Source organism: Trachinotus anak, unplaced genomic scaffold, assembly GCF_046630095.1.
Source record: "Trachinotus anak isolate AG129_WGS33_773 ecotype Australia unplaced genomic scaffold, CSIRO_AGI_Tana_v1 ptg000003l, whole genome shotgun sequence".
NCBI classification, from domain to species: Eukaryota; Metazoa; Chordata; class Actinopteri; order Carangiformes; family Carangidae; genus Trachinotus; species Trachinotus anak.
Window position 1 is genome coordinate 21,493,213 of NW_027273854.1, and position 15,804 is coordinate 21,509,016.

At 40.9% G+C, this 15,804-nt stretch overlaps 1 protein-coding gene and 1 long non-coding RNA gene across 2 annotated transcripts; one reads left to right on the forward strand and one right to left on the reverse strand.

The window, feature by feature from the left end:
• Nucleotides 1-737: 737 nt before the first annotated feature.
• On the reverse strand, nucleotides 738-4,517 carry foxd7 (forkhead box D7). The gene has a single exon (XM_071474489.1). The coding sequence runs from the start codon at nucleotides 3,730-3,732 to the stop codon at nucleotides 2,755-2,757; it is 978 nt and encodes a 325-aa protein (XP_071330590.1). The 5' UTR covers nucleotides 3,733-4,517; the 3' UTR covers nucleotides 738-2,754.
• Nucleotides 4,518-10,270: 5,753 nt separating this feature from the next.
• On the forward strand, nucleotides 10,271-14,610 carry LOC139618514 (uncharacterized). Its single transcript, XR_011689742.1, has 3 exons — nucleotides 10,271-11,579; nucleotides 13,541-13,583; nucleotides 14,470-14,610. It is a non-coding gene; the product is annotated as an uncharacterized lncRNA (long non-coding RNA).
• The last annotated feature ends 1,194 nt before the right edge of the window (nucleotides 14,611-15,804 follow it).

Below are 15,804 nucleotides of genomic sequence, written 5' to 3' on the forward strand. Positions count from 1 at the left end.
CCCTCTTAAAAAAAAAAAAAAAAAAACACCCTGATGCCCCCCCCCCACCCCCTCCCTGGCTGCCAATCAGTGTTTGTCTGCTTCAGTTTCTCTTTTCTTGGCCTCCCACAACAGAACGAGCTCATCATAATGACAAAGATTTCCTCAGTTTTACCTGATCGTCATGTTCAACCATGTTAAACTGCACTAAAGTCAGACATCCTGTGTGTGTGTGTGTGTGTGTGTGTGTGTGTGTGTGTGTGTGTGATTGTGCAGAAGGTGCATCATGACTTGTTGCCTGATAGATATGACCTGCAGGAACATTTCATGAGTCTATCCTGCACCTTAACGTTGACTTTTGAAGCACTAAAGAAAAAAAATATATCCTCAGCTGTATATTTGGCTTTCCAATCAGATAAGTTCTAATAGCAGAGAGACTGTGGTGTGTGATATGAATCTCATGTTGGATCAGTGTAACCGCAGCTCCTGCCGCACTGTTTAAGATTAGCAGTATAAATATTAGACATTTGGTTGTGGCAAAAAAAGAGAAAACCCCAAACAGATTGAATTAAATCTAAACATCAAAAATGGGGCAAGTTTGTAAAAATTTCCTGAATGGAAGAAAGAAGAAAAAAAAAAAAAAAAAACAGAGGAGGATCAATGAGAAAGTGAGCTCCTCTGTCTCTCAGGAGTGGGCAACCTAACAGCTCGCCATCAGGTAACAATCTTTTTATTTGTTTCAGTCCCTCACTGGGTGCCAAAGCCTGCTAAAGGACTGAGCGTGCGGTGTGATCCATCAGCCCCGTCCAAGAGCTTCAGCATGGTAATCCATCTAAACCAGACTCAGAATAGAATTAAATAAATACTTCCATGCTCTGAAACCTAGAATTATTTTACTACTGTCATTCTCACTGCAGAGCAGCGCTGCCTTCACTTAACTGAAAAAGAAAGGAAAAATAAATCAGATAATGTGAATTAGTAGCATGGAGGAACGGGTGGAAAGTTTTGGGATAGATTTACTGATCACTGATCTCAGTATATACACTCACTGATTCACCCTGCCCGCGTCTTAATCACACCACGTGTGCTCCAGCAAAGAGGTGAACTTGTTCCTTTAGGTTTCAGTTATAGATCATGATGCTGATTTAATCGTGTGGAGTCTGATGCAGCCAAAACACCAGTTTTACATGAATACAGCAGTCTGTAAACAGAGCAAACAACCTGTTAGCAGTCAGACTGTAAAATATTACTTCCACATAAAAATTTTATGATTGTGAAACTGAACTGTTGGATTCTTTTTTTTAAAAAATAAAAAAAATAAAGTGAATTTCTAATTGTTGCCAAAATTCACCACATAAGACAAAAGGTATTTAAGGTCATTTTCAAACTGGGAAGTTAAAATTCAGAATTTAGGGCTCAAGTAAGGCTTTTAGGACATTTTAAAGACAATAAAACATAATTAGAAAAAAGGTCAACACATTTTAGACTGAACTTCCTCTTTATAATAATAGTAATGATAATAATAATAATAATCATGAAAAGAAGCAGTGATCCACCTGCAGGGCTGCTTTGTTGGGAGCTTCATGGACAGAAAGCGGCTTCATGACTCAACTCATCTCACTTGAAAATGTGTTGTACAGATTTTCTCGCGGGAACAGGCCGACAAGATGTGTCTGTGTGTGTCTGTGTGTGTGGCCCTGCAAAATAGGGCAATTATATGCATGTATATTTTCAGTGTTATAGCCATGAACAACACACACACACACACACACACTTGTCAGACCTGTGCGCTTTACAGCTAAAAGGTTCTTTTAGTCTGAAATTCACCAGCTGCAGACAGATGTTGATAATGGAAACTGTTATTATCCCTGTTTGTTTATAACTACACGCGTTAATAGAGGTGTTAATAAGCCTGGAGCCTCCGCACCAGGACTCACGGTGCAAAATGTTGCTTTTTCCCTCATTTTTTAAAACACAAGCAGATTTATTTTATTGTCACAATATATTAAATTGCCTAACTAATAAAACAAAATTACACAAATTACTGACTATGCTAAAATATACCGAGCAAAGTATATTTTAAATGTGTGTAATATTTATTTAGACTTTATGATTATTTTATGCAGAACTGACGCACATCTTCAGCTCTGTAACAGAAGCTCAGCCGATTTTAATAGCAAATTTATTCTTCACCTTTGTTTTAATTCACTTTCTTTGTCTGTTTCGTGCAACAAATTATTTTTTATTTAACCGTCATCGTTACGAATCAGGGTCTGGTGTTCAATCAGCGCAAGAGTCAAAACCCAGAAACTGACATTTAAAGGAACAAATCACAGGGCATGGGAACAAAGAGTGCAGCTTTAAACCTAAACTCTGCTATTATTTAAATGATTGTTATTATTTCAAGGTCATCCATAAGCTAAATAAAAATCTTCACGCTGCCACATGGATCTGTAGAAAATAAAACTGAACGCAAAGTTTAAATATTCACTTTTATTTCTTTCCAGAAAAAAGTAAAGGAAACTCGTCATTTAAATATTTAAACAAAAGATGGTAATTCAAGATCAAATTTTAAAAAGCCGCCTGCTAAAAGATTTTTTTTTTTTTTTTTTTTTTTTGGCCATAACGGGAAGGAAGGAGGGAGAGTTTCTAACATATCTACAACATTCCTTAAAACAGATCCATCCAATCTCCACCGCTGGAGACACTGTGAGCTTCTGCTGAGATTGTCTCTGTTACCTGAGAAAACACGAGTTCAAAGTGTCTTTAACGTGATTACTCATTATTAGCAGTGTTGATGTGTTTGGCCAGGTCCACGGTGCCACGCTGAGTCTGTAGTTTCTGATACTCCTGGTGTAAACTGAGGAAGTGCGGAGCCGCCGCCGCCGGGTGGAAGAGCGCAGGGGAGGCGTAGGCAGCGCCGGAGGTCAGAGGGGAGGAGTACGCGGTGCACTGGGCCGGGGAGAAGGCATCGATGCCGGGCTGCGACTGGAGGAAAGCTTTGGCTGTGAGGGCGCTGCGGGAGAAGAAGCTGGACAGAGCCGGCAGGATGCTGCTGACAGGTGGGATGGTGGCGGGGCCGCACGGTGAAGGTGCGTGGTGATGGAGGTAGGGGTAAAGCTCCAGACTGGGCAGCTGCAGAGCCGCTGCGCCGAGCCCGTAGGCGCCGTGCGGGAAGCCGTGCAGTCCGCTGGGCTCCAGGTGCTGCTCCTTGAGCGGGTCGAAGCGGAAATGCTGCCGCTTGAAGCGCTTCCTCCGCCGCAGAAAACTCCCGTTCTCAAACATGTCCGAGGAGTTGGGATCCAGAGTCCAGTAGTTGCCCTTCCCGGGGTTCCCGGGCTCTCTGGGCATCTTTACAAAGCAGTCATTGAGCGACAGATTGTGTCTGATAGAGTTCTGCCAGGCGGGGAATTTCTCCCGGTAATAAACGAAGCGGTGGCTGATAAAGTCACAGATCTCGCTGAGGGTGAGCCGCTTCTTTGGACTCTGCAGTATGGCCATCGTTATCAGAGCGATGTATGAGTATGGAGGCTTCACCGATGTTGGACCTTTGGCTTTAGCAGAAGGGGCACACGCCGGCTCAGGGCTGTAGGTGTCCCGGTCTTTACTCTGGCTGCTGGAAGTCTCCGTACCGCGGTCCTGCTCGCTCCGCGACTCATCCGAAGGTAAAAGTTGATCCTCTCCGTTATCTTTGAGTCCTTCCCCTACTACGTCGATAACAATATCCTCCATGATTTCCAAACCCAATGTCATAGTAGATGCCCGCGGGTAAAGCCAACACCACCTGCCAACAGGTGGGACAGTGACAGCTGCTCTCTTGAAAGCGACGAACAAATGTTTACGCGCTGCTCATCTTCATTCACAAAACAGTGAACAATCCGAGCGCAATCCTCCTCCTACTGCTCAGGAAACACACTCTCCAAACCGCAAAGCATCAGCGCTGATATCCTTTGTTTTGGTGCCTTAAAGCGCAAAAGAGCGGTCAGCGAGTGGTCGTGCGTAAAGCGTAAAAGTGTGTGCGTCCTCCGAGATGTCCAGCATCATCTGTAATCTCCGTCGCTTTCCTGCGGGTTGGGTGGATGTGATGTCACGACGAGGCACGAGGAAGAGGATCCTGACCAATGGAAACGACGCAAATGGTACCAAGAAGGCCTATACCAGCCTCCCAGTGCACTCTCATCATCAGCACATCACTGCCAAGTGGACGAGGACGCGTCCACTCAAAACATCCGAATGAACAGGAAATCAAAGGGTTTTTTTTTTTTTTTTTTGGTTTTTTTTTTTGAGAGGAATAAACATTCAGGTTAATTTCAGATTCGTGTGAAAATGTCCAGTTTGAACAGTATGAATAAAATAAAGTAGCAAGACGATGTTTTACACTTGGACCATATATATAAGTCAAAATAGCTTCATAATCATTTGGAAAATTTGGTCCACAACTTTTTTGGAGGCAGCACCTGAGCTATAAGTTATTATTATTGTTGTTATTATTATTTTTATTTTCCAGGAAGGATCCAGAAGATTTATGAAGAAGAAATTATATAATTACCTGAAGAAATGTAAACAATTCTTGAAATGTGTTTCTTTTTTCCCTATTGATCACCCCCCCCCCCCAAAAAAAAAGAAGGGAAAAGATGTATAAAGATCTAAGTGTGCAGCGGTGGAAAGTGATAATAAAAGACATGACAAACACACATTTTGATCTTATTTAGTCAACAGACTCTCTGGGGACACCGGGTTCTGAATTTAACCACCGATGGGGAAAATCCCCAAACACTTCTCTACGTGAGGTAGGGGCTAAAGCCTTAATCCCCCTGGAAGGCTGCTGCAGCCGCACTTTACGCACACACTTGACGCACAATTACATGTTTTCAGACGTACAACAGAGGATAAAACTGGAATGACTGATTTTGTGCTGCTGCGAAAATAATAATTTATTGCCCGCCCTGCATTGGGGCTCCTTTGAAAAAACTGTTACGAGGTAGACTGTGTGCCTTGCACTCATACTTCAGTTTCCCTGAGAGACATATTGATAAATATCACCATGTGTGAAATGGGGAAGAAATAATATTTAATCTGCAGTCTGAATAACCTGAGATTACTCAGGCAGAAACTCTACACTCTCTGTTCTCCACTTGAGCTCAGACTTATCAAAGTCCGGTGCGCCATAACCCCGTCAGATTATCTGCTTTCATAAATGGCAACTGAAAGCAGGATGGTGATATTGGGATGAAAGTAATAGATTTTCACTTGCTCAGACATAAAAGAGAAGTGAGGAGAGGAGGGCGCTTTTGGTATTGTTGGGAGGCCTCTGGTTGTTTGTGTTTAATGATGGAGCCCTTTGTTGGGGATTCCCACATTTCCTGCCTCTAATCGTATTGATACCTCGAGGCAGAGGGGGACTGGGTCCGGACTGGGTGGGCTATACGGTACCAGCAAAGCTGCAGATGATTTGCCAAATTCATCACGCATGTCTTCAGATTGGAAACAGGCCCGTTGCGCGTTGTGTGGTTTCAATAAGGCCAGAGCAGGAGCGTCAAATCACTACAAAAGCTGAAGGTAAGGCACTAAGGCGAGATCATCCGACACCAAAACCTGGAAAGCCAAGTGTAAGAGTCATTTCTGGGGACAAACAGCTCCGGACAGGACACTTCCTGAGCTGACGGCTGAAGATACTGGACCAAACTGCCCTGCGCACATGCAGCTGGTGCTGAATGTTTCCCGATGTTACATTTGCAGATATGGCCTCCAATTTTTATTTCTGGTAATTTTATAGGACCTCCCGTCATGAAAGCTATGCAACATTAAATCCGGGGCTCAATTTAAGGTGTTTTTCTTCTTTTCTTTTTATAAAACAGGCGAAACATGGAACCGTTCAAATCAATAAAGCCTTTCTTGATCCAGAGGACCCATTACGCACACATTTGAACAATAATAAATCCGCTATCTAACAAAAACGGCCATTGTGGAGATGTTATTTGTTTTGTATCGCAGATGAATAAGTGGGAGAGTGAGCAGCCACCAAGGGCTTGGTGTAATAACATCATTTGGCAGGAACTGAACAGGCCTGGGGGATCTCAGTGGATCATTCAGGATAAATGAACCTACATCCGCGCAGGTCAGGAACGGGGTTGGATGAAGCTGCTACGGGCTACTTCAGTTGAAATGTTTTCTTATCTCAGCGAAAACTTGAAGCCGATCGCATGATTCAGAGTGTGATAAAAAAAAAAAAAAAAAAAAAAGCTGAGTGTGTTTTTCATTGGGAGAAGTTGAAGAGGCTTCAAAGAGCTGAGGTTGTTTTCACATAATGCCCCCGCTCTCATCTTGATCCCCTTAAAGTCTTGGCAGTGCAGTGGACAATAATATAACGTGTAATTTAAGGTATCATGAATCATAACAGCATGAAACAAAGTAAGACAACGCAGAGGTGCTGGGCCAAACACACGTCTGACGGACACACACACACACACACACACACACACACACGGAGTTCAGGGCAGGATATATGTGTAAATTTCACGAGCTGAACTGGCCATTAACACAATATTTATGGGCAGACAAACGGCTCCGTTACACGCAGACTGGTGCCAGCTGTTGACTGTATCTGACTGTATCACGGTGCCTGTGAGGACCCTGTCCTCACTCAGTGTCTGTCTGTGTGGACCCGTCTATGAGGACTGACACATCTGTATCCGAGGTCCTACCAGCCACAGGACAGTGGCGCTCTGACTGTGTGGCGACATCTTGTGGTGTCAAAGTGAGACGCCATGTTTATTTCAACCTCTCAGTATAAACATGTACCATTCAACAGCAACAGGACAGAAAAAAACATGGCAACCTTTATGAAGGTAGAAGTTTTTGTAGGACTGTTGTGTTAGCCTGTAGCTGCATTAGCTCATAAACTGGCTAACTGGGCATATTTTAGTTGTTTGCCCATATGCAAATGTAATATTTGTACATAGCCTATTGAATTTTTATTTATGGCATACAGTGGCTTCCAAAAGTCTGAGACCACTTTCCCAGAATGGGAAGATAGACATGTTAAAATTCAACTAGAAACGATAAAGAAAAACATATTTAAGCATATAGAATTTTCATATGGATGTTGTTTTACAAAACCTGCATATATAAAGTTAATATCATAACATGTTATATCATAAAAAATTATCATATAGATATTTTTAAATATATGTACAGATACTAATTTTACTATGGGTATTTCTTAAATGTTATAAATGTATATCTTCATATACAGTATCCAGAGGATGTATGTACATGATAATAACATAAGTGACATATGTGGCCACATCACTCTCGATATAGTGACATATATGTCATATACAGCATCTCTGTATGGGTAAAAAAAAAAACTCTTTTCATCCAAACATTGTTCAGTCATTGAGATTCAAAATTGTAATGAGTTTCCACTTGATGAAATGCAGCTTTAATAAACAAGGTGTCTTGCATTTGAATGTTTCATTTAGTGGTAGCATCATGTTACAGGAATTACAGGAAATGATGTGAATATATATGTGATAATAATATTCTTTTTTAGGGTGACTCCAGGGACAACATGAAAAAATATACCAACAAAATAGATAAACAAAATAATGCATGAAGTTTCAATTTTAGTCAAAACTTTAAAGTTTTGGTGGAATTTAAGAGTGAATTCAAGGGATTAACAGGTGAAAACCAAAGCACATCTAAAATGTCTAGCACTTTCGCCTGATTTAGACTCATTTTATTTATGTTAGTAAAAATCTGTCACACTATCTGACATTGGTTCAACTGAAAAGTATAAACTACCTTGTACACTACATGAAGCAGCACTTGTGGAGAATTCAGCTGAAAGCAGGCCTAGTGCATGCTGGGACATAATAAGAACATTTCTCAATCAGATTAGCTGACTGGATATAATTCATTCAAAAATGCATTCAACAGTGTTTATTAATGTCCACTGCTCCTGTTAAATATACTAATTAAAAAAAATAAAAAAAATAGTAACGTTAGGAAGTTTTAATTTTTGTCAAAAACTTTACAGTTTAGGTGGAATTTAAGGGTGAACTCCAGAGTTCAACAGGAATAAAAGAAATAATAAACATGGATAGCAGTTTATCCATTCAAAGTCTGATAAACTGTGAAGTTAATTCAGCTGAAAACTATAACCTGCTTTGTACTTGAAACAGCACCTCTGGAGAGTCCACCTGAATTCAGTACTTGCTGGGGTGTATGCTAACAACATTTATCAACAACCTTAACTCACTCAGTTGATACGATTTATTAAATTGTATTAAGTTAAAGTACAAGTGCTGTTTTATAGCTGAGGTCAGACCTGAAGATGAGATGTATTTCATAGAGAAAAGGCCATTGCATATAGGCTACAGCAGACCTCTTTCATAGCAGACATTATAATACATCAAACCAGGAAAAGCTCAGGTGTAATCAACAGCACTAAATGTGTAAGTTTCAGGCTCTGGTTTGAGGCGTGCTGGCTCACTGTCATGGCTTACTGGCACACCCAAATAAAACAGAGAGTTAATTAAACCTAATTAGGTCAAACTGTCTGCTGATGAGCAGTTCAGGTTAAAACTAACAAACATAGTTTATCAGTTTTACATTGAGACAATGATTAATGATTAAATTATGTCCGTGAAAATGACTTTGAAAGTTTTATAGGTAAACTTTGTTAAAATTAAACCCCTGAAACTTTACAGTTTGAGTCCCATCGCACTTTGTGAGATTTGCAACACATAACAAGAAAACACAGGCCGAGATCAGCAATTATTTTAGTTGAACACATGAATATGTTGATGTGCTGAATAATAAGTTTATAATTCTGGATAAAGAAAAATCCAATAGATTATATTGATAAAGAAGGAGGATAAACAGCTTTTAATGTACGGGTACAAACAACTGACAGCAGGATGATGATCACACAGTTATGTTTAACTAGTTAAGGATAAAACTTTAATAAAATTAACAGTTACACTTCTCATTAATGTGTGCTTATTTGCTCAGAGCTTAACGAAATACTCTCCAGCCTCTGGTCAATGTTGGGTTTTACTGATATGGAGATTTAAAGAATTCCTTGACTTTCCAATAGAGGGAGCTCTTACACCAATAATGACTTTCCAGAGAAACTTGTAATTACATTTATAAGCTTGATAAAATAGAACTGACTCAAGACTTTTATATACTCACTTACCTGCCTTTGTACATGTAGGGTCCAGTTTGGGATTTGTCAGGTGAGACAACCCTCTTAGTCATAATGATGCTGTCAAGCGAACTGAATGACACAGAAACACACTGCACTTTGGTCAGAGTGTCAGAATACACCAGTGCTCTGCTGACCTCAGTGAGTATTTTTCTGTGCACTTTGTGCCAAATGCCTGTGGAACACACGGCAGAAATTTCCTACATTATTTGGTATTGAGACTGACAGCAGTGGTTTGTTTGCAGTGTCGTGTTCAGCCTTGAGCTGCTGTCAGATAGGGCCTGAGGATGGAAGGAATGCAGATGTATTGTTTTAAAGCAGTGTGAGTACCATGTTGACTGACTGTCAGGGTGCTGGCAGGGGTGTAATGAGGAGCTACAGGGGAGAGTTTGCCAGTTTTCTCCTGCCTGGCTTCACAGACCCTAGTGGTTGATGGAAAGAGATAAGATGACACAATTTCAGTCTGAATGCAACGATGCAGGTTCATGTATGACATATCAGAGCTCTGTTCAAGCCCTTGCGACTTCCTGTTTTCTCCCTCCTGCAGACTCAAATGGGATGCTAATCTTCCACCGACATCATCTTGACTGGCAGTGCTTTGACAGCAGGTTACAGCCTGTCGAAAACTGACACAGCGGCATTTTACAGGAAACGGCATGCGATATAAAGAGAGTTTGTTTAGACCAGGACCTCCTGAGAAATGGAATAAAAAGACAAGATATGAGTCGCAAGGTTGCGTGACGTACGCAGGCAGATGGTCGTGAGCGTGGGCAGTGACACTCTTGAATCCAGTGTATAAACACACCCAGTAGAGCTGCAGCCACACACTTTCTTTCATGAGGCTTTTCCAAGCCTGGATGCAAGAAATCTTAGAGTTCAGCTGGAACAGACCACCTGGTTTTGGTAATCCTTAAAAACACCACTGTAAGATGGTTTGCTTATACTGAAACTTGGGACAACCAAACTTCTCCACTTTCTCACCATACACAATTTTCCAAGGAGCTGCAGAATTTTCCAAATTTACACACTGAACAAGATATTCACACACACACACACACACACACACACACACACACACACACACACACACACACAACTATCGTTCTCAGTAGGGAGGTGTAACATTTGTCAGAGCTGTTGGTGTGGCACAAAAGGACCGCAGTAAATTATTCCCTGGCATCTGAAGCAAGTGGTTCAGTCACATGCTTTGACCCCGCTGCTCTCTCGAGAGTAGAGAGGGCCCATGTAGCAACTGGTCCCAGGACACCCTGGGGTCATGACCCCCAGGTGCTCGGGTGTGTATTTAGAGGTCAGACTGCAACATTGAGAGCTTGGTGTTCTCCCAACATGGGCCCCTTCATAATCCATCAACACCCCAGTGACGGAGAGACACATGTGCACATTTGCGCAGGAGGGCATTTCTAGTAGAATGAGCAACTTTATTTGATCTTATTTTATTTCTATTTTAAACTTTATTAAAAAAATAATAATAATCATGCCGTGAAGTACATGAATGACCTCCTTTGAAAAATAAAAGTTAAAGTAATCAATAAGGTAAATATAGTTTTTATTTCAAAATAATAAGAATAATGTGTGTGACGTTTTATATCAACCAAAATGACCAGTTTAAAACATATTTAAGTCTTTATATCTAAAATGAACTCCAACATTCTTAGAAATACTCAGTCTGCATGCAGACTAGTATACAAAGTGTGCTGCAAGATAAATCAGGCAGGCAAAGTTTTGCTAAAGTTTTACACAGCCACAGACACACCAACACACACCAGTCCCGCTCAGCCACCTGATCCCCACGCCCTCAGCTGTGATGCTAAACACATTCCAGGGGTGATTCCCACCGGACAAGTTCAACGCTGACGGACACAGATTCCTCCACTGGCATGCCATCAGAAAGCCCACCTGGTCTCTTTCAGCTTCCACATGTTTTGGAAGCTCACTGTCCCTGCTGCCATCCCATGACCTTTCTGACCCCCTCAAACAGGAAGCCACTAAAACACAGATGGAGAGTGGATTGATTTAGACACATTATAGTTTTTATTTGTTTCATTTGTGGTTGAAGCCGTGCCAGTCTACTGGTGACTGGTTACACAGCTAATCTCTTGCGCATATATTTTTGTTGGAGTCAGACTGTTTTCTCTAGAAACATGTAGGCAGTGCAGCATGACAGATAGCAGGTGGTTCCAGTTTTTCATTCTGCTTTGTGACACATTAATGCAAGCCCAGACACAGAGTACCGCGCTAAACTTATCTTCCATGGCAGGGTGTGCACATCACACGGACAATGAAACATGTAACTCATGCAGACTGGCCCATATTGTTCCAGATCAATTGTTGAGGCTAATGGCATCTTGCTGACAGACTAATGTAGGTAAGTGTACTCTGTTCTCACGTAAAGGAAACTTCAAGTTTCAATTCAAGTCACTTTAGTTTAAATTGTAATATCAGGGCCACAAAGTGATGCTGTATTTAATGCAGTTTACTTAGTAACTGACCATTTTCTAAGTTGCTACTTTTAAATGCCTATCAGTCTTTCTATTTTTGGATGACACAACAATGCTGCAATGGTAGCAGATTTACCACTTGAATTTGTAATACGTCTTGAAAAAATGGGTCTGACAGAGATACACAAAAGCAGGCTTCTCATATCCAGCCAGGATTAGTGAGTTTGCTGGACAACAAGCACAAGCACATTTGATCAGCAATATAGCTGACATCAGCTAATTAAGACAACCTTAGCTTCATGGGCTGGTCTCTGTATTTTTCATGTTTCCAGCTGACTCCTTTTAAAATGAATTATTATTATTGTAATCCAGCGTGGGGCTAGTCATTGTAAATATCATAAGTGTGATAAGGAAAAAGTAAAATCAGACTGTTAACCCTGCTTAGCTGCTGGAGCTACATTACAAGGCAGAGATTAGCTTTATGCTTTATTGTTTGTGTTTTTAAACAGTATGTAACGTAGCGTAGCGTAAAATTATATAAAGTAGCAAAACACATTTGACTAGCGTTGCTGGAGTGCAAACTTCCCTCATTCAAGTGCAGCAGGACTGAGCTGCTAGCATTAACCTGCAGTCAATGCCGTCAAAGATTAGCACCGCTAGCTGCCAGACTGTAGAGAAACCCTCTACAGTGGATGTAACACAGTAGCTAGTTAGCATGCTAACAATTGCTGCTTATGTTAGAGCGGACAAACACATTCATTCATTCCTTAAACTTGTGCTTTTATATTTTTGGTTTTGGAGAAGCTAAGTTTGGATGGATGAGGATCAACAGGCTCACTGTGCCTAGCTGTGGTCGCTAAAGCTAGCTAGCTAACGCTGGTAACAGACTTTTCTTCAACTTTCCAGCCTGTCAATGTTTTTTTTTTTTTGTTTTTTTTTTAGCATGTGTTTGTGCAGACATTATTTCTGACAGTGGAAAACCATGCTCTCCAAATAGCATGTGAACTTTCACCACAGGTGGCCAATGTGCTTGCCAACAGAATCACTTGATGTGTGTTTGGGGTGGTTACAGCGTGTCACAGTGCTGATGATCAGTGATGGGTATCTGTGCTGACGAGCCCACAGCAGCTTCCCTTTCTCCTTCCTGGGGATGAGTGTCCTATGATGGGAAATCCAGGTCACCTGCCCACTCAGCCCCTTATGCAAACCTGAATGTCACCATGTATCCACTCACGTAGGCACATATAAACACACACACACACACACGAGAATTTGCACGCACAGTTGACAGCTCTAACAGCTGGAGTCATGAGAATTTGAGACCGATAAACTTCTGTGGAACATCTTAAAAAAACCCTCCCCTTACCTTGCTTTGCCTCTTACTGAAACCAGTAGGTGTATCCACCCTTCATTCTGACACTGTGATCTTAAAAAATGATTGTAATAAAGGGCATACAGGTTCTGACAAGCTCTGGATGTTGGTACAATAATTTAACATTGTTTAGAGGATAACTCAGGAACATTTCCAACTCTCTTCAGCTGGTGAGAAAATGATTAATGTTCAACTATGGCAGTTCATTAACTTTAGGATTTAGAGATGGAATCCTTTTCATTTGTGTGTGTGTGTGTGTGGGAAAAAATGGTGAACTTGGCTATGAAAATGACCAAAGATATGCCAATTATGAGGATAGCTTTTCCCAAAGGCTCCAGTGTCCAGGCTTATTGTTGCCTGTCCAACTGAATGATGAGCCAAGAAAAATAGGAACGAAAGAGAAAACCTCTTATCTTTTTTGTCTTTGCCTTCCAAGATGTGAAACCATCTGGCAGTCAAACTGATTTCTATTTTTTAAATGATAAAAACTCTATTGTTATTGGCTTTATTTGACAGTGTCACACTCGAGCATCGAGAAGGAAAGAGAAGGTGACGTGATGTAAGTTCAAGTCAGATCTTGCACAGAGGCACTGTACAAGCTGTGCAAACTTAGAGGTTACTGCAGCTTTACATCTTGATCATGACAACTGACAATTTATGTGATATTGACTCACACTTTTTGTCTATACAGTCATTTCTTTAGAGAGCAGAGATAAATGAAACAGTTTCCAGATAAACATCACATTACAGATAGACAACACTCACATTTGTGGTCTATTGATACCATATGTTATTTTGCACAAATGTGGAACACTTTTGATAAAATATGACTTGAACTGAAGCGGTCCGTTGTCAGGATGAAAGAAACACAGTGGTAAGACAGATGCAACACAACAGTATGATTCTTGTTTTTATATAAATTGTCTGACAGTGCCCCTGTTGATATGTAGTTGCAAACATATTTTGGAATTTATCTTAACAAAATTTAGTTTTTTCTGTGATGTTGTCAACCTGACGCTCTGCATATTCTGTTGGGAGAATATAACAAACACATTTTAATAAATGCTGTAACACATAGTGTGACCTGCATTAGCGGCACAAGGAAAGAAACACAAACAACTGTTTCAATCATCCTGACAGTTAAATCTATGTTGCTTCTATACTGAAAAAGTCTAACATTGCAAACTTCTGGATCTGTTAAAGTGCTAACTAATCTGTAATAAGATCAAGTCGATGACACTTCAAACAGTAAACACAACCTGCCATTCAAAAAAATAAAAAAAAAGCCACTTGAGTTTACTTTGAATTTACTTACTCCAATACAGTGAGCAGAGACAAGCTTTTAATTCTGATGTGTGAAAGTATTTTATTGTGTTTGCCTGTTTTACATGCTCTCCCGTCTTACGTGTGCATGTGTCTGCTTTGCCCTTTTAATCCCTTTACAGAGGGGATTGAGTATCGCCCCATATACCTCCTTCACCCAATACCACAGCACACGTGTTCACAGCACAACGAAGACATTGAGTGGAGCCATCATCCCCCTGCACCCTTGGTACCCATAAATCTTCCCCTTGGTTCAGAGAATTCCTGCAGACAGTGTGGACCTCACTGTCGTCTGATCTGATCATGTTGGGCTTTAACACTGAAACACACACACACACACACACACACACACACACACACACCAGCACACAAACACTAATGCGATTTTGCCACCCACTTCATGATGATATCTTTGGAAGTTTGCACCCTGTGAGAAAAAAGAAAAAAAGAAAATGTTCATGTTAACAGTTGCACCAAATGTTGACAATAAAGATGTCAGACAGGACCTGAGCTGCAATAAATCATCTTAAAGGAGATGATGAAGTACTCAATGTGTGAAGCTGTCCAGCCTGTTCAAGTGGTCACAGACTAAAATGGATTTTACCAAGCAGCTTTCAGCTATAAGCAGAGAAAGTCACAAATCAATCCAGGCTACACTGTTCAAACAAAACCAACTATATTTCATCTGTCCTCCAGATACACACTTTTTTAAACACACACACACACACAACACTAAACACATGCAACCGTACACACACTGCTTGGCAGCAAAGCTTCAATCACACGATACAAAAATCCCTCACACGCTGCACCAGCTATACGGGATCTATTGGACTGAATTCTTTCTTTTGTGCAACTCCAGCTTTGAGAAAAGCCTGGTCTTTTTTCTTTCCATCTTTTTAAGCCCCTGACTTTATGAGAGGAGTCATGTGAAAGGGACGTAAAACAGGCTACAAGTTCAAATAAACCAAATCTGTTTGAAGTATTAGTAGCTATAAATCACCTCGATGTCAATGCAAAATATATTCTCTGACCACAGTTCAGTGACATGTAAGTGATGTTTCAATCCCATGTGGACTATTTAAAGGTCCTCACCGTCTTCCCTCAGTTTTGAAGGACGTGTTGTGAAAATGGTGTGTGTGTGTGTGTGTGTGTGTGCGCATGGACAGCCATCCCGCATTAAAAGCGGCATAGTAAAATGTTTCATTGATGTATTCACTACCCAGTAGCTACTGTAGTCGGTGAGCTAAATGCTAACATGCTCACCAGCTGAATGAGCATTAGTCAGTTAAAATAGCTTCCTCAGCTTCTTTGTATTTTCCCTGTACTTTGCAGTTCGCTCCTCCATAGCATTCGTTCCCAGGACTGTGCATCATTTCATTTAATGAAGAGCATTACTGAAGAGAGGAAAAAGCTCTCTCAGCTAACGAAATTAGCAGCTTTAGCTTGGAGAGGAC